The 24,054-nt window shown below is 45.3% G+C and overlaps 1 protein-coding gene across 5 annotated transcripts in view; it reads left to right on the forward strand.

Moving 5' to 3' along the window:
• PLXNB1 (plexin B1) overlaps window positions 1-24,054 on the forward strand; it is a 72,732-nt gene that overhangs the window by 24,514 nt on the left and 24,164 nt on the right. For 3 of the 5 annotated variants that reach the window (XM_057427763.1, XM_057427765.1, XM_057427762.1), the window contains exons 3-8: window positions 13,824-14,967; window positions 18,997-19,179; window positions 19,604-19,732; window positions 21,331-21,431; window positions 22,144-22,276; window positions 22,969-23,125. In XM_057427763.1, the coding sequence (XP_057283746.1) occupies window positions 13,834-14,967; window positions 18,997-19,179; window positions 19,604-19,732; window positions 21,331-21,431; window positions 22,144-22,276; window positions 22,969-23,125 (1,837 nt within the window). In that variant the 5' untranslated portion in view covers window positions 13,824-13,833. The remainder of the gene's footprint in view (window positions 1-13,823; window positions 14,968-18,996; window positions 19,180-19,603; window positions 19,733-21,330; window positions 21,432-22,143; window positions 22,277-22,968; window positions 23,126-24,054) is intronic. The other 2 variants (XM_057427767.1, XM_057427764.1) reach the window with 1 other exon arrangement.

A 24,054-nucleotide genomic window follows, 5' to 3' on the forward strand; every position in this document is an offset into this window, starting at 1 on the left:
GTGCTCCAGCAGAAGTGCACTAGAGGACACGTTTTTTAGTACCTTTAACTGCAAAAGATCATGGCTGAGCAAACTAACTTCTGCAATGTGAGTGATGGTTATTATCTGAGTCGTGCTCTACTTCATTCTTGTGCAGCCAGAGTAGCAATTTGGTGTTACCTAGGAGAGTGTTACTTGTTCCTTCCCCTGCTCTCCCCTCCTTTTTAAGCAGAAGGAGCTGGTTTTCTGCCCTATTTTCTTCTATAAAGATAAACATTAAACTTGTGCAAGAATTCTTCTGGAGAATCCCTCACCTTTGGGGACTGGAGGGCACATTGCTCGAAGCTGTGATGGTGTGTTTTAGCTGTAGACATTGCTTTCTCATTGCTTCCTATGCCTGGCAAGCAGTTCTGTGTAGTGCGGAGTGGACAGAATATTGGGGGTTTGGGGTGTTTCTAGATCTGGGGGCACATGTTTCCTTCATATGTGATGTGAAACCTCTTCACAGCTGCAAACTCCAGCTCCAGTTCCTAATGTGCTGTTTCAATCAAAGCCTAGTCCAAATGGCACCTTGTTGTCTTGCAGTTCTGCTTGAGATGTCTCCCAGTGCACGCTGAGCTCTTCTCCACTAGGTATGGATGCCCCATTTCTTCAATGATCTAACCTTATAACAGTTAGATTTGTGTTTTGGTAGTATCTGAGCTTCTCTCAGTGGCAAAATAATGTAGACCCACGCAGATCAATTCCAAATCTCTTTCTACTTTCTGCCTCTCAAAGCAGGTGCTTTTAGAACCTTGAGAGAAGGGTTCTCCCTTTTGAGCAGGACTAGCTATGGGCCCTTTGTGTGGTGAGGTTTTCCTTCTAACCCTTAGAGAATGGTTGAGCTTTCTAGAGCATTAGGAAAACCATTGCATCTTAAGAAAGGTATCTTCAGTAACTGTGAGCAGATGTGAGGATTACCTTCCATACAAACAACAGAATAAGCTGGGAGTGTTCCACCTGAAAAGCAATGAGTGATGGTTATCTTCAAATCCTGACTGGCATGGAAAGGTCAGAGGGGAAGAAAGCTTTGGGTGTTTTGCCTCTTCCATTATGAGTATGAATAGCTATTGAATGGAGCTAGCATGTAGTAAGCTTAAAAACAAATAACAGCTTAGTCCTTGATGTGTGCAGTTAACCTGGGAAGCTTCTTGCCACAGGATGTTGTGAATGCCAGACATCTGTGTGTGTTTGAGGATACAGGGCAACTCCATAGAAGAAGGAGCTATTGAAGGTTACTGAAGGCATAGAAACCACCTCTATCCCAAGAATTCCCTGAGCTGCACATTGGTGAAGCCTGGGAAGGCGTTCGGGGAGGTAAAGTGCTACTATATGCTTACTTCATAGTTACGTTTCAGGTCATCACCAGAGCCAGCCAGCTGCTCCTGTGGTGTGGGAGGGGGTGATACAAACGGGACCTGTGAGAAGTTGTGAAACTAGTAAAAAGACTGGCACAGCTTGTGTTGTAGCTTGGTTCTGTGTGTTTGTGATGTGCTGCGTACATCTCTTGCTTGCTAAAGGCACTGCCTGTGGGCTGTTGGAGTCTGCAGCCTGTTGACTTGAGTTTGCAGAGAGGTTGAGAGTGTATTTCTGGAAGCTGCAGTAGGAAGGGTGGTGTGAAGTGAAATATTCTAAGCAGAGAAGCTGATTTTCTCCCTTTCTCTGTGCCATCTACTGCTTCTGTGGCTCTGAGATGGGATGTGTTTTACTGAGTTACAAGACTGCTGATAGCCTAAATCTTATTTGTTTGAATTTCCCCCCATCAAAAGAGTGTTTCTCTTCTTGCAATGGACTTTAACTTTGGAGCTAAAATGGGTGATAAGCAGATGTATGAATAGTACAATCCCTGTTCCAAAGCATTTCCAAACTAAAAATGTCATGGCTTACGTGAGGTTCATACCCTTTAGAAGTACTCAAAGCACTGGTCTTATTTTAGGTCATTTAAAAATAACATTTAAAAATAACTTGGAAATAAGGCTCACTTGTAGATGCTTCACCCTTGAAAGTCTGGTCTTGCATTTGGTTTTAGATGCTGACCCTGCTCAGAGGGCACAGTACAGACCAGCCTTTTGTTCCTTTGAACCTTTTCCTTCTCTTTCAGAAGGAAAAGAATGATGTCAGGTCAGGCTATTGGTCTTTTTGTCCCTAAGGCCATGGTCTCTGCTGCTGGGTACTATCCTTTTTGTACCATAAATCTGTTTTTCCTGTCTCATGGACACTTTTGTTCCGGGGGTGACCCTGGCAAGGTTGCATTCTCTTGAAATGCCAGCAGTCAGCCAGTACAACTGCCTGAAATGCCTGCTCAGAGAGTTTGCATTTCAGACTAACACTGTAGTTTATGCAGCAGACCTGTCAGTGCATCTCTGTGGCCTTAGGGTGAAGGTCTGGGCTTCCCTGAAAGGCAAAGGGGAGAGCCAGTCAGTCCTGCCCAGCCAGTGGCTGTCAGACTGGGAAGGTGGGAGGGTGAGGGTGGCAAACCAGATGAGAACAGTCTCAACCAAAAAGCCTTTAAGATTCCTGGCTGCTATGAACAGGTAGCCAGTTCTGAACCTCAGGCTCCGATTGTAGGGTGGAAGGGTATGCTGCATCACTGCCAGCCTGTGACTCCTTGACCACATGGAATCACAGAGTCACAGAATGATTTGGGTTGGAAAGGACCTTAAAGCTCATCCAGTTCCAACCCCCTGCCACAGGCAGGGACACATTCCACTAGAGCAGGTTGCTCCAGGCCCCATCCAACCTGGCCTTGAACACTGCCAGGGATGGGGCTTTACACTGTTGCATGTGCATCTTAAGAGCCCTTCATGGATGGGTTCCTGTGCCACCGTTCTATGTTGGGCTACATTTGGAAGCACAGGATATCAAAGATCCCGGCCTGCGTGGGAAGTCATTCATTGTTTAGGGCTGTTGAGACTGGTACAAAGTTGATCCTGGCTCTCAGGACCTCACCAGCCTGATCAGTCTTCTGCAGTAGTGCAGTGGGAGCTGTTGTGTTTCATACATGTTCTGAGCAACTTGGGAATCTCCTCAGGCTTTTTGAACCACATAGTGTGTTGCTATCTGTTCCTGGCTTTATGACAGCCTTCTTCTGGGTGGAAGAATATGTCTGGCCACCTCAACTTGGATCATTATCTAGCAGACCTGTGTAATCTAATTACCAGAATATTGAGTTTAATAGTTTGTAGCTGACTACTAAGAGCCTTCCAGGCTTAGGCACTAATTTATGGAAGATAAATTGATCAAAGCTTCATTTCTGATAATGCTTTAAAATGAGTTGAGTAATACAGGGTAGACTATACCCCAGCTTGGTTTGAAGGCAAACCACAAGCAGATTGTGGTAGTGATGTGGAATTCTGTTGATTTTGCTGTCTCTTCTGGGTGGGAGGAGATAGATGCTACTCATGTGGTTGCATTGCATTAGATTTATTTGTATAGAATCATAGAGTAGTTAGGGTTGGAAAGGACCTTAAGATCATCCAGTTCCAACCCCCTGCCATGGGCAGGGACATCTCACACTAAACCATCTCACCCAAGGCTTCGTCCAACCTGGTCTTGAACGCTGCTGGAGATGGAGCATTCACAGCCTCCCTGGGCAACCCATTCCAGTGCCTCACCACCCTAACAGGAAAGGATTTCCTCCTTATATCCAATCTAAACTTCCCCTGTTTAAGTTTTAATCCGTTACCCCTTGTCCTGTCACTACAGTCCCTAATGAAGAGTTCCTCCCCTGTCCTGTAGCTGTGCCTGGGATTGCTCCAACCCAGGTGTAGGACCTTGCACTTGGCATGGTTAAACTTCATGAGGTTGGCATCAGCCCACCTCACAAGCGTGTCAAGGTCCCTCTGGATGGCATTCCTTCCCTCCAGGGTATCAACCGAACCACACAGCTTGGTGTCATTGGCAGATTTGCTGAGGGCACACTCAATCCCACTGTCCATGTCAGCGACGAAGATGTTGAACAAGACCGGTCCCAGCACCGATCCCTGAGGGGCACCACTCGTTACTGGTCTCCTGCTGGAGATATGAAGGAGAACTCCCATGAAGAATTCCTTCCTGTCCATTCGCAATTCTTTATAGAGCTGTTATAGTATTAAAATTGAATACTTCTGGGGGTGTTGAGGAAATGCTGTTCTTTAACAGGCCAGTGAACCAGGCACTGCTCAGTGTCTGCAGAGCAAAAGGGTGTATTTAAGGCAGGCTCCAGTATTTAACAGTCCTGATTTGCATCGTGACAATGGGATGGTGGAGCTCAGGATGTGGTCCTCATGTATCTGCTTGCGGTCTGTAACAACTCCTGTGTTAGACCTCTCTGTTCTTATTTCCTCTGTGCAATCCTGCCTGTGATACTTAAGGGCTGGATGCTGGCGTGGAGACCATGGTTTCCTCTAGGGCTTCAAGTGTCGGACTGGCTTCCTTCCACAGGATGTTTGAAGCTCCATTCCTCTCTTGCTCCGAGGCCAGGCTAGATGCAAAGGAACTTGCCTTGGGAGTGTGGCCTTTGCCTCTGGGACATGAGAGCTTGGTTAGGGGTCACAGTGCTGTCCTCTGGGAAGCATGTGCTGGTAGCAACAGGTCTCCTTCTGCCCTTCTGGAGGGCATCCTGCCAAGGGCAATAGACTCTTGAGGCAGAAATGATTGCATGGAGAAGATCGTGTGCTGGCCTGGCTGTTTCTGGATGGAACAGTTGGGCATTTCTGCTCTACAGAAATCAAAACAGACTCGCTAAGGCAGCCAGTGGCCTGTGGAGCCAGGGCTGAGAACAGGAGGATCCTGGCTGAGGCTGGGGAGAGGTGCCTGTAATGCTAGGGAGGGCAGTGTGGTTGGAAGGCGTGCCTTGTTTGAGGTGGAGGCCGGTAAAACATGAATCACATCTGTTTGAAGTAATGGTGAAATCCCAGATGAAGGTTTTCTGTAATACCTGGCCAAATAGTCTGGTGTGCTTCAGCTTTCCTTTCTCCATGGTTAGAACAGACAGTCCTGACCTACTTTTAGCAATAGCAGTTTTGTTGAATGCTACCCATAGACTCCCAGACTGGTTTGTGCTGGAAGGGACCTTAAAGCTCACCCAGCTCCAACCCCTGCCACGGGCAGGGACCCCTTCCACTGGAGCAGCTTGCTCCAAGCCCCTGTGTTCAACCTGGCCTTGAACACTGCCAGGGATGGGGCAGCCACAGCTTCTCTGGGCACCCTGTGCCAGTGCCTCAGCACCCTCACAGGGAAGAGCTTCGGCCCAAGAGCTCATCTCAGTCTCCCCTCTGGCAGGTTAAAGCCATTCCCCTTGGCCTGTCCCTACAGGCCCTTGTCCAAAGCCCTTCTCTGGGCTTCAGGCACTGGAGCTGCTTTAAGGTCTCCCTTAAGGAGCCTTCTCTTCTCCAGGCTGAAGCAGCCCAGCACTTTCAGCAAATGCCCAGCTGTACATACAGCAAGCACATGTTATCTGATTTGTTCAGTTTTCATCAAACATTTAGCAGACAGGGAAGAGCTGCTCCTGGAGAGGACTCTTGGTGCGTTGAACTCAGTTCTGCCACTTCTATGCACTGTGGCTGTGGCCTTTCTCTGGTTTCCTAGTCTGCTTCACTGCTGGGTTATGCATTAACTTCTGTGCTGCGCTGTCAGGATTCAGTTAGATGCTATCTAAATATTAATATGATAGATAGTGCCTTCAGAAATAGCCATTGAGGTTAGGTTTCCAGCTTCCTAAATATGCAATTAGGCAGGGCTGAAGTTACATTCTTTATATTTAAAAATAAATAGAATCTCTAAATGTAGCATTAAATCAGATGTTTAAATAGAAGTGTCATCCTGGGGCAAATTGCAAAGCTCTGTGTAGCTCAGTGTCCTGTCTTTGACAAGATCCAGAAGCAGATGCTTAATGAGGGCTGTAAGAAACAGGGCATGTATAACGTGGTGAGTTTGTTGGTTTGCCTCCCCTTCTCCTGTTTGACTCCTTTATCACCATCATCAGTTTAGGGCCCTCTTTGGCCAGGAGTTGTATCTAATCGTATTATCTCACCTACATCTATTCTCCATTAATTTATATAACCCCTCTTCTAACTTGTTTATGTTTCTGGTCTCCGTGACATCCTGCAGCATGAGCGCTACAATTTAATGATGCATTTAAAACGTTATTTAAAGTACTCTGCATCCAGTGGCAATATCCTTGAACTGGCTTAGTAAAGTTGCCTGTAACTCTCTTGTTTCTGCGTTGTAAGACACGGTGCTCACTTAGTCCGTGGTTTTCATCTTGACACAATGTCGTATTTCAGATCTCTTAAGTTTTCCATATCTTCCCCCTTGTTTCCTTGTCCATCTCAAGTCCTGCCCTGCTCAGCCTCTCCCATATAAGGAAGCTGCTCCATGCTTTTGATCATCTTTGTTGTCCTTTTTCTCATTCTGTCTCCTTTTTCAGATGTGTGCCTGCAGCATTGAGCAGCATAATGGTGATGCGTGCTTTCTTTCCTAATTTGAAGGCTGTATTTGCCTTTTTGCTTGATACTAAGTACTGAACTGACCTTCCAAAGTTCCAAATTAGTAACAGCCAGTCGGGATCCCATTTTGTTGATGTTAGAATATTTTGTGTTGGTTCTGGTATTTATTAACATCTACAATACTGTGTAGTTACTGAGGAGCATATGGGTGCTGTTACTTCCTACAGTCTTCTTTGAATTTGGTTGTGATTAATAATGTTAATAAAATTTGCCACTTCTAGACATTTCCCCTTCACAGATCTTATGTGAACTACAGAATAGCACAGGTTGCAGAGCAAATTCTTGGTCCATCTCATGGATAACCTTCCTCTGATGGTGAAACTCCTGGTTCCCTGTCTTTTAACTACTTAGTAAATCATGATAGGGGCTGTAACTTTAATTCCACAATTTTTGTTCAGGAGCCTTATCTTATAGTTCTTTTAAAATCCATTTAGTTCATATTAAACAGTTTTAAACTGGCTCTTGGCTCTCAGTTAACTGGAAATGGGAAATCTGCTCTTGGAATTTCCTGGGTACTGCAAGGATTTCTCTCTGCTCCAGTATTAGTCTATGTTTTGATCAGTAATTGAGTTCTTGAGCTTCTGCAAGCCAATTTATTTCTGCAGCGGGTGATGGGCTTAGATTGATGTGGATTTGTATAGAAACAGTGGAATTGTTCAGCAGGGTGAATGGGATGGGTAACTTTAGTGAGCTCTGCTTTCCCAGCAGGGTTCTGTTAGAGCTGCATTAAATGTGTCTAGGCTCCCTGGGTATACTTTATACATTAAATGCTAGAGGATGGGGTAGATTTTTGTAACTAGTTGCCTGGAAGAATATCTGAGTCAGTTGATTCAACTGGATGTAAACTTGACGTGTGATGTGGCAGCAGGAAGAGCAAGAGGTTCTTGGGCAGGTAAGTGGAGGGCTGGTGAGTCAAACTGGAGGAGGTGACATGAAAGCCAAAGGGACAGCCTGTCTGGGTCAAGTACTGTGAAAAGGGGATGCTCCTCTAGGTCAGGAGCCTTAAAAAAGGGATGTTGACAAACTGAAAAGGGCTCAAAGCTACAGGAAAAATGAGTTATTTCTCGCTGAAGAGGCTCAGGCCACCTAATGTGTCATCCAAAGGATTACACGTGGCTGCAAACTGTGACTGAGGAAGGCCCGAAGCTGGCGGGACGTATAAGGGAAGGATTGCCTTGTGCTTGTCTGCCCTTATACTGCTTCTTAGGCATCTATTATTGTCTGTTACTGGAGCCAGGGTTTCTGTGTAGGTGGGCCTCTGTCTGAGTTAGAATAGCTCTCGTTATCTTCTTGCCCAAGGAGGATTAAGAAGAAGGATTAGTTTCAAACAGTTGATGCAAAAGGCAACTAGAAGCTGCTTTGACTTGGGAGATGCTGTGACAAAATGACAAGGCATTCTACCTGGGGTGGGTAACCCTTGGGATCAGTTTGCTGGCTTAAGGTGGGAGTTTCTGTTATATAGGAGCCCTAAGAAATCCTGCTTTCACTGGAAGATTTCAGTGAGGAGCTTGTGGGCTAGAAAAAGGGATTGCTTAGTGGTGGTCTGTGATTTGATTATGCAGGAAGTTGGAGCAGATCCTAAAGGACTCTAATCTTCAAATACACTGGCAGAAAGTTATCCTTTGGCTGTGTTAAGATACTGAGAAGCTAACAGCTGATTTGATTTCCCCTTCAGAAAGCATATATACACATGGTACTTGAGTTCACTTTTTGTTAGTGTTTGAGGGTGGTAAAGTGAAAAGTCAACCCTCAATTTACAATGACAGAATACCTATGAAGAAAGCTTTTGACAGCAAGCAATGTGTGGTTGCTTTATATTCCTTGTAAATGTTTGTGTAGTTTGTCTTGATTTATGAGAAGTTTACTATTTAACACTGTATTAATCATTAACTCTTCATTAGCCATTTGTACTGCAAGTTTAAACTAGCATTTGTAGCACATTCGTGCATGCAAGAGAAAAGGTCGGTTGTGCTCAAGCTGGTTAGGGAAAATACCTGTCCACTATCAGCAATGAATTCCAATATGGCTAAAATTACTATTTGGATAGGCCCAGGGGTACAGAAATACTTCCTCCTGTTTTTCTAGAGAACCCTAAGCATCATTAATAGTATGACAAAGTTGAAAAAATACTTTGTGCAGCATTGGTTTAGTATAACTACTCCAACCCCCATGCAGAAAAGTGCATTGTAGTGGTCAGTACAAGTTATCAAGGGTTTAGAAAACATGATTTTCCCAAGTGTTTAATAATGCTGTTAATCCTGTATCCTAAAAGGAGAGGTTTTGTGCCACCTTCCCTCACTGTTTCAAGTGTGATGTTTGGTCTTTAGAGGGGCGTTTTAAACTTATTTTGACCTCATCTTTGATGTTAATCCCATCTGGTATAACAGAGCTCCCTTGTCTGTGCCAGTCCTGCTCCAACAGGATGGCTTGGACTTGGGATTCTCCTTGGGATCAATTTTAGGTGGAAAAGAGAGGTTTGTGTTCATCTCTGCCTTGCTGCAAGTGTTCTTAAACAGCAAGGCAGGGAACTGGCCTGGTAGTGGTGAATAAGACTCCTAAGAAGATGTATTTATTTAATGGGAACGTCAAACAGCAAATCTCCGAGCGTATGAGACTTAGAAGGGGGCTGTAATTCAGAGCTTTGGTGCAGAAAACACAGCGGTGGTCGTCTTCCTACTGCTGGGTGATTTGAATGTGCTGGAGCACAGGGGTCATGGTGCAGCTGGAAGAATTATGCTTTTAATGTATAAATCTTCTGCTGCTCTTGCTGTGGGTTGGCTCTGCAAATGGTACAGTGGGAATTGCAGGTGCACATTTCAGGGACCTGCTTTTTTCCAAGGATAATTATGCTGGATTTGGTGTTGAGTATGAGATCTAGCTTAGAAGTCGGAACACTGTCTGACCTATCCGTGTTGAGGGGGTTGGATGTGGTATTAGGGAAATAATCTGTGAGGATTGAAATAATCTTATGTGTTGATAACGCTTAAGGGTAGAATGTGTCCAAACGAGTTCTGGGTTTGTTTCTTTAATAAATGAGTAAAGTCTCTGAGAGGGATACGTGAGGTCAGGGAGGTAAAAATAGTGCTATGGAAAACATGGTCTTATTTCAAATTCCAAGTAACAAAATAGTGCCATTGCTTCCATGTTCTTGGTTGTTGTTTTGTGGATGTGATATAAATATTCTATGGCAGAGCTGACTAATCCCCTAGCCCTTCTGGTGTGATCCAGATTAAATAAATGAAACTCAGTACTATCATTTGTATATTAATATTTTGCAGTTCGTTAGAGGCAGTGTTCAGGGCATTGTCTGGAGCATTTTCCTCTTTAACAGGAATTCATCAGGAAAAAAAATGGACTATTTTAAGAGAATTTTCCAGCCTTGGCAATTGCCTTCAACGTTAATTAAAGGCTACACGTTTTTAGTGCAATCTGTCTGTAGCAGCTGTGTTGTGTACTAGCAATGAACACAGGAAGCAGAATGGTTCAGTAAATCCATAAAGAGCTCAGTAGTGTAGCCTGTCATGAAACCATCAGATTTAAATGTAGGTTATCCTCCTCCTTCCTGTCCTCCCAGAGAGGTTGTGATGGGCTTATCTGAATAGCAAGAATAATAATGGTGGTGATGCCCATGCTTGAGAAACAGCTTGGGAAACTGAATCCAAAACCACTGCTGGCTTTTTTTCCTCTCAATTTCCATGTAGGACATGAATGCTTCTCCCTACTGATAGCCACACACTTGTGCTCATTTCTAATGTATGTTTGCTCACCTAGCAATAAATACAAGTTCATTTGCTAATGGCTTTTCAGCAAAGAGCAACAAATAGCCTATATTCAATGTTTACCCATTGCACAGAGCACTTAGAACTTGCTTGCAGAACATCCTGTGCTACCCTTTTTTCTGTCTTCTCAGCTGCCCTCAGCTCTCACAGAGTCATGAGGACGAGATGGTAGTTTCTTACCTGAAACACCTTTGGGGACTAGCTCTTAATAAAGTGGCTTCTAGGGGGATATTGGTGACTTGAAGAATAAGATCTTCAGGTCAGAGTTTTGACCACAGCAAGATTTGCTTTTTGTTATGCTCTGCTGGAATGAAGGGCTGGTTGCTCTTCCAGTCTCTTTCCAGTACAAGTGTTCCAACAGCAGCTAAAATGCTTTCAGTGAAACATTAGGCAGAGATTCAACTACCGATCAAGGAGCTTGTACGATCAGTGTTGTTACAGTGGTGTCATATGCTGGGTTTTGAATCCAAATACTGGTGGCATGTATAAATGTTGTGATGACGGTATGTGGTGGACAGAGCAGAGTCCTGCAGCTCGTAGGCATGACCTCTAGCCAGAAAGCCAGTATTTCAGAATCCATATATTCCGAATTCACATGCCAATTTTACTGTGTAAGTGCTGGCATAGGAAGGTCGCATTAGTTAGAAAGATTAGAGATTCCTTTAAAGTGGTGTCTTATAATGATGTCTTGTGATCCTCAGCTGCTTCCAGATCAAAGACTTTCTTCTTGTCAATGTGGCCCTGTCACGCAGTCAAGCTCCTGCTGTAGGATGGTCATCAGCCTATTGTTTTGTTTGCAGGCATTTTAAGCTTTGAAACTGAGGAGACTCCAGACAGAGTTGCGCAACAGGCTGTCGTGACAACTGCATGATGGCAGCGCAGAGGTACAGAGAGATTTGTGTGGTTAAGGAGTTCCTTGCATAGAGTTTTCCCCAATAAAAGTGGGGAGAACATACAAAAATAACTCACATGTTGGAGTAGGAGCAGGGCTTGTTCTGCTGATGCAGACCTGAGGTGATAGAGTCAAGTTAGAGCTCCATCCTTCAGTGTGCATGTATCTACTTGCCGGCTTTATAAATACCTCTCATCAGGCTTCACAGATAACATCTCCCACACGATGAGGACCTGCGTCAGGTGCTACAACACACTCTCACCACCCTGGAAGGGAGACTTCAAGGGTAGTTCAGCACTGTTTGCAAACCTGGGTGAAGCAGAGTGTGCAGTAGCACTGAGAGCAGAAAACACCAAGTGTCCATTATCAGGGCGAACAAAAGCCCTAGTGTGCACGTAACCCAAACACTGCTGGTACGTATGAATCGGTGGCTGTGTGCTAAGGAGGAAAGCTGCCAGCCTACAGCCAGCATTCCTGCATCCGGGAATATCCTGACAGTACTACCTACTTACCAACAATAACCATGTGAAGTGGAGCCTTTCCAGAGCTTCACAAAGCCTATATTTAATAGTGTGTTGTATTTATAATGCCTTCCATCCGTTGGATTTCACAAGTAGACTAATCCTCTCAACCGGGCTTTTGGTCAAGCAAAGGTGCCAGTTTTGCTGAGAAAGGAGCTGAAAAGGGGACTTTTGTGGTTTTTTTTTCCAATAGTAGTGGAATAAAAGATGGATCTAGAGCCTTACAGTTATAGTTCTCACTATTGCTCCTGTGGTTTCTGCATAGTGTGCTGGAGGTTTTACAGAACAAGTGTAAGGCACAGTTTGTGTGGTGAAAAGCTTGTGACCTAAATTGCTGAAGTCCTGCAGTAAATGCTGGGGCAGTCTTCTATTGAAATACTGTGTGCTCTTAAACACTTCTGGGTTAATAGCACTTTGAGCTGACCAAGAGGATCCAAGAGGAATGATGCTGTAGGAGGAAAGTGATGATAGCTTTCTTAGCTTTAACTACAAAATTAACAGCACCTTGGGTTGCCAAAACGAGCACAGCAGGTTACAGCCAGTTCTGGGGGTGGTACTGTATCCATCAACTATGTTGAGCCTCTGGCCCAGCTTGGCATCTGTGTGTAGCTTTGATACCTTGCCTGCAAGAGGGAGGGAAGGGAATAGATTCACAGCTGCATCACCACCCACTTCTCAATTCAAACAAGGTGGTACTCCTAGTGAATGAGGAGTGCTTGCAGCTGCTGTCCTTCCTCCATGGAGAAAAGCTTTCATCTAAATGCTGCAGGTACTTATTACCTCATTTCCTCTGTACTGTGAGTTTCCCTATGCTGTTCAGGACAGTGGTTCCCATCTGTGGCATGGCTTGGGTGGGTCACTGTAGATTTCAAGAGGGGTTGATCTAAAGATCTAAAGATCAACCCCTGGAGAGGAGCAGAACTGGTTCCCTGGTCTAACACCCACCACATCTCATCTTGCCCTGCCTGCACTTTGAGAGACAGGGAAGGAATTGGAGCATTGTCCACAGAGACGCATGTTTAAATCAGCTTTTAAAGCCCTGCTAGAGGAGCTGTGAAGGGATGAGTGCCAGCAAGAGACTTCTCCCCCAGAGAGCACAGTAACAAGTGAGCAGGATAAGGTGGTCTCCCCTTTATCTGGACGTGCCATGTAGCTGCACAGGGAGATAGGAGCCCACAGGGACTGGCTTGGCAGGGCTGGGAACAGACTGGTCTTCAGGTTGTGGCTGGAAGCTGCTGTGATTGACACCTCAAAGGCCTCATCCTGGCATCCACATCCTGCTTGGATGGGTGATGCTCAGTGGCAAAGATGGCACAGGGAGGTTTCTTCTGAAGCACGAGTGGAAGAGCCTTAGACCCAGAAGATGCTGTTGATAGCCACAAGTGATATTAAAGAGAGGGATTATTTATGATATCTAGATCAAATACAGAGCAAAGGAGTTATTAGTTCACTCAGTGTTGGAACCTAGGTACAGTTTATTTAAACAATGGTCCTGCAGGTTGTGTTTGTCTTGGACAGTGGTTTGTTTTACTGTGGTGTTGCTCATTCATATAATGTATGCAGTGTGCTGGCTGCTATTGGAATGTGGTCCTGTCCTGGAGAACTTCCAATATAGCAAAGAGTTGTGCAGGACTCAGGTTAAATATGGCCCTTTTTTTGATGTTACAATGCTTCATTGTTTGAAGCACCTTCTGTCACAGCACAGATAGGACCTTTCTCTTTAGCTTACGTCCCTGGATTGGTGAATCTGTGCTTTGGAATGTTTATTCAGCAAGTTTAGTACAAGTCCTGGGCTTGCAAAGAGAAGCTTTCCCCAGAGCCACCCAGCAGTCCCCAGGAAAGCCCCCAAGAACATGACTTGAAGTATTGCAGCTTCTGCTGAAGATGCTGTGCCTGTCATCGTGGTGTGGAGATGATTGAGTAAAGTCTCTGATCCTCTTGCAGACTTCTTTCTGTTGGTGTTCCTGCAGATGTCCTGTGTTGGGTCTTTTGTGTCTAGCTCTCTGCTTTCTGTGGTTATGCATGCCCTTTTTGTCCGCTTCTCATGAGGGCTATTGAAGGATTTGGAGTGTTAATCTTCACTTCTCATTTCCGAGGAGTAATAACAGCCTTTCCTCTCTTGCAGAGTGTTTACCATGCCTCTGGGAACGTTCTTCCTTCCTGTTCTCTGTTTCATGGGAGCAGCAATTCCACGGGGACTGCCGTATGTCACGTTCACGCGCAACGCTACGAAATTCCTCCACCTGTCTATGGACTTGGAGTCCGGGGCCATTTACTTGGGAGCCACCAACTTTCTCTTTCAGCTGACATCTGACCTGCTGATGAAGAACATGGTTCAGACTGGACCAGTTCTGGACAGTAAAGACTGCCTCCCCCCGGTCTCAAAGCTGGAGTGCCCTCAGGCACACCACACCGACAATCACAACAAGCTGCTGCTAGTGAACACAGTGCAGAAGGAGCTCATTGTGTGTGGCAGTGTGCACCAGGGGATCTGTGAGAAGAGGAGCCTCACGTCCATTGACCATGTCCTCTTCCGACCAGAGAGCCCTGGTGACACTCAGTATGTTGCTGCCAATGATCCCAACATCACCACTGTGGGACTCATAGCTTACTCAAAGGATGAGGTCCCCTTGCTGTTTGTGGGACGAGGGTACACAAGCCGAGGAGTTGGAGGGGGGATTCCTCCCATCACTACCCGGAATCTCAGGGCCCATGGTGGGGATGTTCAAGCAATAGACTCTCACTCCATTTTCTCCTATGAAGAAACAGCAAAACTGGCTGTGGGCCGGCTCTCAGAGTACAACCACCACTTCATTAAATCCTTCACTTACCGCTCCAGCGTCTATTTCCTATTCTACCGGCGGGACCTCAAATCTCAGTCCCGTGAGTACAAGACCTACATCTCCCGAATCTGCCTGGATGACTCTCACTATTACTCGTATGTGGAGTTACCTCTGCTCTGCCAGAGCAAAACCAATACCTACAGCCTCCTGCAAGCAGCCTATGTCACCCGGCCAGGAAAAGGCTTGGCCCATGGGCAGCTGGACACCGAGGGAGAAGTGCTGTTTGCAGCCTTCTCATCCTGGCAGGCTTCTTCTGGTAAGCTGAGTGAGGAGTCTGCACTCTGTGTCTATGCTATGGAGGAAGTGGATCGCCTGACCAACTGGACTAGGGATGTTTGCTACATGAGAGATGGGAAGTCAGAAGAAGGGACAGAGGTGGCATATATTGAATATGATGTCAGCTCCAACTGTGTCCAGCTGCCCGCAGTAAGTGGCTTTGGCCCTTTGCTAGGGTAGAGAGTAGTCTATAGCATGTTCTTGTGTTGTTTTGTGTTCCTGAAGTCAGCCTGTTTCACTCGGATGTTGAAATCTGTTTGGGTTAAAAGCCTTTGGGCTCAGGCTCTTTCTTAGCTGCTGCAGCAATGCAATGCAACAACTGTTGCATCCTGTTGAAGTACAGTCTGTCATTGCTGCTGCAGCTCTCTGCCCCACATGCGTGGGTTTACTTGCAGAGGGAGATGTGGAGATGTGGCCATGGGGAGAACATCTGATGTGATCTGACCCTGGGGCCTGTCTCTTGGTAAATACCAGGCAAGAGCACTGAAGCTGCAGTTCAGGTTGTTGTTTATCGCTATCTTCATCTCCCGGTCTGTACTGCATGGAAGGAGGAATATGTGCATGTACAGTTGTGTGTTGGGAAGGGAATTTAAGGGGTGTGCTGGGTCCCTGTTGCTTATGGTGGGGCACACCTCACAACAGCTTCCTGCAGGGGAACCCAGGAATGAAAAAGAACATAAGCAAAACTAAGTGTCAACAAAATCCTGATTTCCTATAGACTGCATTAGTCCTGCAGAATTTTGTGCCCAAGGAGAACCTGCGCCTGATCTGGCTGCTCTTTGTCTCCAGTGCTGTAAGAGGTGATAATCCTCCTTTAAACTGTACCACAAAGGCATGATGGGAAGTTGCAGGATAAAAATGTGAGCTAAAGTGGCTGTGACCCTGAATCCTTGCAGTGTATCAGCTTCGCTGGTGCTGTGGTATCGGGATGGTGACACAAACACAGAGCAGCAGCATGCTCCGGGGCGGTGCTGAATGCCATGTCCTGGTATGAGGCTCTGTGGTTGTGAGCAGCCTGTTTTCACCGAGGGCGTTGCTAGTCCTTACTATCACAGCCTGTTATCTTGTATCTTCCTTCTTACAGAACCGGCTGTCCAGATAATTGCCTCTTCCCAGCCCTGTGCTACAAAGAGCAAAGGGGTACCACAGAGCTTTGGAAGTCTCTGAGGTTGGATGTGTGGTCCAAAACCAGTCTTAAAATTATGGTTTTCCTTTCGAGAGCTAGAGCTGACTGTAGAATACTTGTGGGACAAGGGAAGAGTAAAGAGCAGGCTTGGAGGGGGATGAATGTAGGGTCAGGAGGAGTACATAAGACTTGGAAAGCAAGATGCTGCCCAGCTTGATGTCCTGCTTTCACTGTATTTCTTAGCCATGCCCCATGTGTCCTTTGTGGGGGCACATGGGAGGAATTGTCACAGGTGATTTTTAGGGCACCTCAAGGGAGTTAAAAGCCAACCTGGTGTGAGTGGTAGAAAAATCCTGCATTCAAAATGATGTGGAGTCCCCCTGCACTGTTTGATCCAGCGGAGAAGTGGGTACACAGAGGGGGAGAAAAAGCCCAGTCTCTGCTATGCCATTCCTTGCTCACGATCCCAGGGTCCCAGCTGCACAGTTTGGCACTAGTGGGCCGACCAAAGTATAGCATCTTATTAGCAAGTGTGTCCAATGATATGTAAATGTCCCCACAAACTTCATCCTTCACCATTCAGTACATGGTAGCGGTTGTCATTAAGATTGTATCTAACAACACATAAGGGTCTGTGCCAACTCCAGCCGGCTCCATTCAGTGCTGAGTGCAAGCAGCTCTCAATGCACAGTTTATGCAGGAACAGTTTTAACTCTGTTTCAGTGGTGGCAGCCTGTGTTCTGTGTAAGGATAATGCTAATGAAGTTCATGTTTTTCTGCCTCCAAACCAGCCTGTGCACCCTTTTCCCTAGTTAGCACTGCCTCCAGCTTTTAGCCCGTCAGAAGAAGCTAAGATTGAGTTTTACAGTTCAATACAATCTCAGCTGGAAAAAAAACATGCTTGTTTTTGTAAGGATTTCAGCATGAGTTCATTTGTTCAGTTTGCTGGAGATCTTTTAGTCCTGGGAAGATCCTTTTAGGCTTGGGAAGGCTGCATATTTTCTGTGGGTGTAGTTTTCAAGGTGTGTAACTTGTCCTTCTGCACCGAGCTTTCAGTCCCCTTCATGCATGGGTATAGATTTGTCTTATTGCTGCTTCCTACCTGTGCAGTGTAGGAAGCACACACCAGAATTCACAGGTACAGCTTCATCCAAACTTGGTGTGCTACAGTAGGACAGTGGATGATCCCCTCTGGCAGGTTAAAGCCCTTCCCCTTGTCCTGTCCCTGTAGGCACTTGTCCAAAGAATCTCTCCAGCTTTTCTGTCAGCCCTTTCCGGCACTGGAAACTGCTCTAAGTTCTCCCTAGAGCCTCCTCTTGTCCAGGCTGACCAAGCCCAGCTCTCAGCCTGTCTTCATAGGACCATGCTAACTGTATAAAATGCTTATATCAATTTACATAGAAGCTCTTTTAATTGTTTTAAGTAGAAAAACGTCTTGGTGTGATTTCTTATGTGTAATCACTGTGTCAAGTCTTGCTTCCCTGCTAAGGTATCAATACGTCGGAGAAGTCAATAGAAGTCAGCTGGTTAAATGTATTTTACTGTGGGATTACCATAGACTTTGTCAGAAGCTCCTGATCATATTTAAGTTTCTCCAGGAAGCAGTCAAGTGTTAAAACAAGCAAACCCAACAAAAAAAAAAAGAAAAAACCAACAGAGAAATGGGAGGAGAGGATGGGAAAGGGTGAGGTTTTCCAAGGGGTTGGCAAGAGGTGATGAGTAGATACCCCAGGAATGCCACGTTGTGCTGTTATCACTGACCTCCATTGGGGTCAGCTCTATTGCCTGGTGCCATATGGTACCGTGAGGCTCTGTGCTGCCAAATGCAAAGCCATGGACATCAGACAGAAAAATTACATAACCCTGCTCTTGAGGAATCTAATTCCTGCTCATGTGGAGTCTGAATTCAACCATGTTGCCCAAAGCAGGAGAGAGATGGAGCCGCTGTAGACTGCACAGTTAATGCCTCTGCTCCACACGTAGCTTTGTAAGAGTGATTAGTAAGGGGCTGAGGAGGGGAGTGAAATGTTATCCATAAGGGATTACATGATGAAAATCATTAATCTATACATGCCACATTGCTTGAAACCAAGCCACTGATTGATTTAATAGATGGTGGGGTTAACAGTAATTGCTGGGTGAACAATCCTGCATTCAGTGTCTGAAAGGGTACCATAAAAGTGGACACAGAACAAGGTGTCAAGAAAGATACAAAGCAGCAGAGGAGCTATCCTAGACAAGACTGAGTTTGTTGCTTAGGAGAAAGATGAATCGTAATGGAGTATCTTCTTTCTACACATACAAATGGTTGGCAGCTTTCATTTTCTCTCTAGAATTCAGTAAGTGAAGGATTGTGGGACTGGGAGGGGTCCAGCTGGAACAGAAGGATGACTGGTTTTGCACAGAGATCTCACAAGACCAGAACTGAAGCAGTGTGCAGAGATGACTCGTTTTGACTTCTTCTGGGTCTCTGGTTCTATGAGCTCTGTGATTTCTCGGTGCTCTTTGCAGCAGTGCTCTTTGGAGCAGGCTATGCTCCACCCTGTGTTTATGTACATTCTAATGCTTTGGGATTCTACTTCAGCTTAGAATTTGTACGTGTTACAACAAAACCATGTTAATTATTGGAGGTGATGCTTGTGACCAGGTGGTTTTACCCTGGAAGCAGGGATTCACCTCCTTTTGTTCTTCAAAAATACAGTGAATCTTCCCCAAAGCTGCATAATTGCAGTGTACAGCCACTAATGGTGTTTGGAGATTAAAAGTTTAGTAGAGTTTCAATGCATTCCATTACTGATGCTGAATGGACCTGCTGAAATGTCTTCAGGATTCTGTGAGGGTACAAACAGCCAAACATAGCTAAACTAACTATTAAAAGCTGGTATTTTAGTCTCAGTTAAAATGCTTAGAAGGGTTCAAAGCTGAATTCACTTCTGGGGCATCTGTTGAAGGAATTTGAGTGGAAAGGGATGATGGAAGTGTTAAAGCTACTCGTGTTCCTTGTATCCATTATTTTGTACTGATGTCCCTGTTCTTTCCATTCCCCAAAAAAGGATACCCTGTATGCATACCCCTGTGGCTCTGACCACACTCCCAGCCCTATGGCCAGTCGGGTACCCTTGGAGGCAGCCCCACTCCTGGAGAAAACAGATGCCCGTCTGACAGCAGTGGCAGTGAATGTGGAAGATGGGCACACCATTGCTTTCCTGGGAGACAGCAAAGGGAGGCTGCACAAGGTATGACCTAAATGCAACAGGAAGCCGAAAGGATAAAACTGATTAGGGATGCTCAGGTGGAAGGGGAAAAAAGGCAATTTCTTTTGTCCCTTGGGAAGTCAGGTTCCTACCAAAGGAACTGTCATTCTATCATTACTATCAGATGGTCTTTTCTCACACTGTACTCACTGTTGGGAACGTGAATGCCCCAAACAGTGGTTGTGGTACCTTTGCTTACATCTGCACTGAGCCAGCATCAGGGCTGGTGCATCCTTCTGCAGATGTTGCTAGGCACATGCTTCCCGTGCTGAAGTCACTGCATTGAGATTTTGGTGGAGGTTGAACTCACACACAGCAGTGGTTCCAGCTTGTTCCTGATATAGGACGGGTGTCCCCAACTCCTGCTGTGACACTTTGCCTGCGTACAACTGTGACTCTCTTGCAGGTGTACTTAGGAGCAATGGGAGATGCACACATATATGCTTCTTTAACTATCCAGTTAAATAGCATGGTGAGTGGAGACCTGCTGTTTGACCAGTTGCAGGAGCACCTCTTTGTCATGACCCAGTCAATGGTAAGAGCAATAAAATCCCTTTCACAGATGAAATGAAAGCATCTGTGGTCCAGACATGTTATTGATGGGAGCTGGGAAGGAAGAGAAGCAGTGTGTACAACAGCAGCTTCCTTCCAGTCTGGCTTACAGGAATGGGGACTGGCCTTCTGAAAAACTGGAGGAAGCATGAAGGAGTCTTGCTAGTCTCAGCCACAGACTGTTTTGGGGTTCACAAGTAATGTGACCTGTCTTGGTTTTACAAAAGATTCAAAAGACAAAAAGGAGGCTTTGTGTAATTAAAACTGTGCCACTTCTACTGGTTTTAATCAATGAAAAGATTAAGCTGTTCATCTGTAGGCAGGTAACCTACAAAAGCAGAAATGTGTGGGAAGTATCCTCAGCAGAGGTGTGCTTTGGCTGGGCATGTAATAAGTCTTGTAGGTGAAATTATGCTGTACAAGTTGCCATGTGAAGCACCTTTGCCTCTTCTCCTGCCTTCTGTAATACTCTTTGTGCCAGCGGCAGATGTAGAAGAGTCATTCTGATGCCTCTGACTCCTGGAATATTGGTGTCTGCTGAGTAAGAAATCCTTTATTTGAGAGGATTTGTACAGCACCACTCATATCAGCTCCCTGAGCTGGAAAGAAAAGGATCCTTCTAGTAAAGGGAAATAGCCCTTGAGTTACTCTGAAGGAAAGAACAAACGTAAAATGAGAGCATGCTGGCAAACCACTGCTTCCTTTCACCCCCACCCCAAGCACTTTGAGATACTCAGAACTTCTCTAACGCTTCAAAGGAAGAGTTGAAATCTGTGAGTGGAAGACGATGAGGGAAATCTGAAATATATCCTTTCCAGTAATTGTTCTGTCAATTAAAAAGCATAAATTACATCCTGTACTCAGCAGAAGTAATAGGTTGGGGATTAGAAGTTGGCATTTTGAAGTAACTGACAGGGTAGTAGCTGGAGTGTAGAAGCGGATTAAAGGGAGGAGGGCAAGAGGCTGCTGAAATCATCAAGGCTAGTAAGTTTAAAGCAGAAGTGTTTTGCAAGTAAAAGTTACCCCCACATACCAGAAGGTTTTTGTTCCACACTGATCAAAGCTGCTTGCTCTACTTTCAGTCAAAATGATAGTTCTGCCACATAGAGCTGGGCAATAGTGCAGGTACAGTCAGAGCCCTTAGCCAGAGCTGCTGTCTCCAACTTGTGTCACCTGCATGTTGGAGAGATGATGTCCCATGACAGAGTCCAGAAAAGCAGAAGAGTGAATGGTGTTCAGTCTGTTCTTTAACCTATTTTGTTAAAATACAGATTTAGCACAAATAAAGTCTCCTTCTTTCAAAACGTGTCAAGGATAACCCATTAATAGAATACACATTGCTCATCTCGGTGCCTCTGGGCAGCCTGGTGTTTACATGTCATTCACCAATATGTGAAGTGGCCATTCAGATGGGCTCTGTGAGCTTGTTCCTGTTTCCTTTGGTTTTATCCAATATTGGGGATTAAGAAGTTGTTTCAGTGAACATGGAGATGATGGGACTTGCTAGTTAGGTAGAAGAAGCCATAGACCTGGTGCCTGTGCTGTGTGTGCTGTGTTTTCACTGACTGCTTTTTCTGGCAGGTGGTAAAGGTTCCCATACTGGAATGTTCCCTGTACTCGGACTGTGAATCCTGTCTGGCTCTGAAAGATCCATACTGTGGCTGGTGTGTCCTTCAGGGACGGTAAGATAGCTCCCTGTTGACCTGCAAGGGTTCTGGGGAGGGATAGTGCATAGGGATTGTCTCTACTTACTCTCCTCCTTATGTCTGTGTGCCTGAATTTAGTTTATTTTTAGTTCCTTTATGGGATGTCCTCTCTAACTTACTACTGCTCTATCTGCTTCCCTAAAACACCACTGGCAGTAGCACACAAGGGTATCTTTCCATTGCTTTTTTGGGTCACCATTCACCATGCTCCTGTCCAGTGGGTTTCAGCCTGGTTTTAGTCTGCTTGCAGCTCAAACTGTCCCATTTCAAATGTAGAGAAGCTGTGTTATCTCTTCTTGTGTCACTCTCATTTAGCACTCTTCCACTTCTTGCTGCCCTACTGATGTTGCTTAATGAGATATGGTTTGTTCCAGTGTGCCTCTCTGCTTGCTGGCTCTGTCCACCTGTAGAATGCCATAGGAATATATGGATTTAATGGGAATATATATTGCCAGATATATTTTGGCAACAGTTCCTCCTGTTATTGAAAGTGGTGAGAGGCTGAGATTTGTGTCTTGTGTAGCAGCTCCCCCAAGATTCTAGCAAGTGACTAGACTAGACTCTAGCAAGACTCTAGAGTAGTGAGAACTAGAGAAGACCATGGGATGTAGAAGATGGCCAGTGTCAGTTTGGAAGCTGAACGTGTCCCCTTAGATCTCTCATAGAGCTTCTTGCTATTTCCCTGCAGGTGCACCCGTCGCTCTGAGTGCTTGCGGTCCAGGTTGAGTGAGCAGTGGCTCTGGAGCTTTAACTCTACACAACAGTGTCTGTCTGTCCAGTCACTAACTCCAGCCAATATCAGCAGAGAGGAAAAGAGAAATGTGAGTGGTGTTGATCCTCTGATGTTCAAACATGTAGAAAACCCCCTACAAACTGAGGAGTCACAAGTTTTCCTGTTGCTTTCAGTGGGGTACTGAATCAGAGCCTTCAATCACATCTGCTTCACATAAGGGACTTAACAGCTTGGCTGTTCCAGGAGATAATTTCATTGTTTTTTCTCTAGGAAACTAAATGTCCTTGCCTTCACAGAGTTCCTGGGTATTTTGGAGTATCTGGTGGCTGCTTGGGTGAGGTCCCTCCTTGGATTAGTATCTATAAGGTGCTGTGGTCTCACAGTGTTTCTGACACTTGCTGTCAGGAAGATCTAGAAGGAGTTACCCAAAATTTCAGCTTCAGTCTGGCATCTGGGAGCTGGCAGGAAAGCTAAGAAGGTGCTGCACTGTTCTGAAGCCTGATATTGTGTCAGGAGGTGGCAAGAACCTGTTTTATGCTACAGACTTGGGCAAAGGGGGAAGTTGCCAATTGCTTGGTGGGTGCCAAGTTCAGTTTGGGAATGGCAAGAGACAATGATTTGGAACAGTCACTCCTAGGAGGCATTATAGGATATAGATGTATATGTAGATAACTACTTCAGGGGGCTCTTACTTTGAAAAAATAGAATGAGAAAATTAGCTTAAACAAAGAAGAATAAGTTAGAGGGCAGATTACTCACTGGATACTATTGAATTGATAGATATTCCTGGCTATCTCGGACTTACCTTCCCTGCGTGAGGAAGAATTTTACTCATGTTACTTTGAAGATTATGAAAGCCCAGCAGTGCTGACAGAGTCAGGAATCATGTGTCCTTCTCCAGATCCCAGCCAAGCACCAGCTTTGCCAACAGGAGCAGGTCAGTGAAATGCTTTAAATGGAGCATGATAGCTGTGATACCATTGCTGGGAGAAAGTATGTTGTAGGTCTGTCAGATTGCCAGGATTAACAGCCACGGATATATGTGGTGTGTCAGCAGGTGTTCATTTCATTCTTCATAATATCTGTTTGCTTTCTACTTGTGTGTCACACATCCTGTGCTATTTTGGGCTGTTGCCAAATTCCAGTGCCAAATTTTGGTAGTTGGAAAGGAGATCCTGCTCGAAGGGTTGTGTGCAAATCTGAACATGAGCTGAAATGCAGTCTAGAGTGGTGGCTGGTTTGGCAGCTTTGTCATATATCTGGAGAGAGAACTCTCTTAAGTACTCAAACCAAATGCAAACATCCTCCAAATCCCTGTAGTAGTGGGAGAAGGATGTACATGTAAGGGAAGGAGAGATCTACAGTCCTTTAAGTTAGAAATGAATCTGCAGTGCTGCACAAAGTCAGAAAATACAGAGTCAGCTTTCTATTACTGCAAACAATAACTGGCTGATCATTGCTAATTGGCCACTCTAAAGAATATGGGAAGTTCTCAGTTTATAGTCTTTGCATTGGATTTTACCCAGCCTGTGTGTGAGAGCTGCTCTATTCAAAGAGCTCATTCATCTGAAGTAAAAGGCAGGTGCCGGTTGGAAAGCATTCCACACAATTCACCAAAGTGGCTAAACAGATTTTCCATGGAAGTATGCAGCTGGCTAATAGGTCTGAAGCAGTCTCCATGGACATAACATAACATGACAGCAGAACCCAGCTAACACACTGATTCAGTTTCAAACACCTTCATTTTTCAATGGTCTCCATTCAGGGTCATCAAGCAGAGGGGGAAAGGGCTTCATGCACTGCCACTAAAGGCACAGTGGGTAGGATTGGTTTTCCTGTTCAGTTCTGCACATGTGGGCCTGGATT

Source organism: Pezoporus wallicus, unplaced genomic scaffold (assembly GCF_028554395.1).
Source record: "Pezoporus wallicus isolate ANWC-B61680 ecotype Strahan unplaced genomic scaffold, APGP_CSIRO_Pwel_v1 contig_13396, whole genome shotgun sequence".
Lineage (NCBI taxonomy): Eukaryota > Metazoa > Chordata > Aves > Psittaciformes > Psittacidae > Pezoporus > Pezoporus wallicus.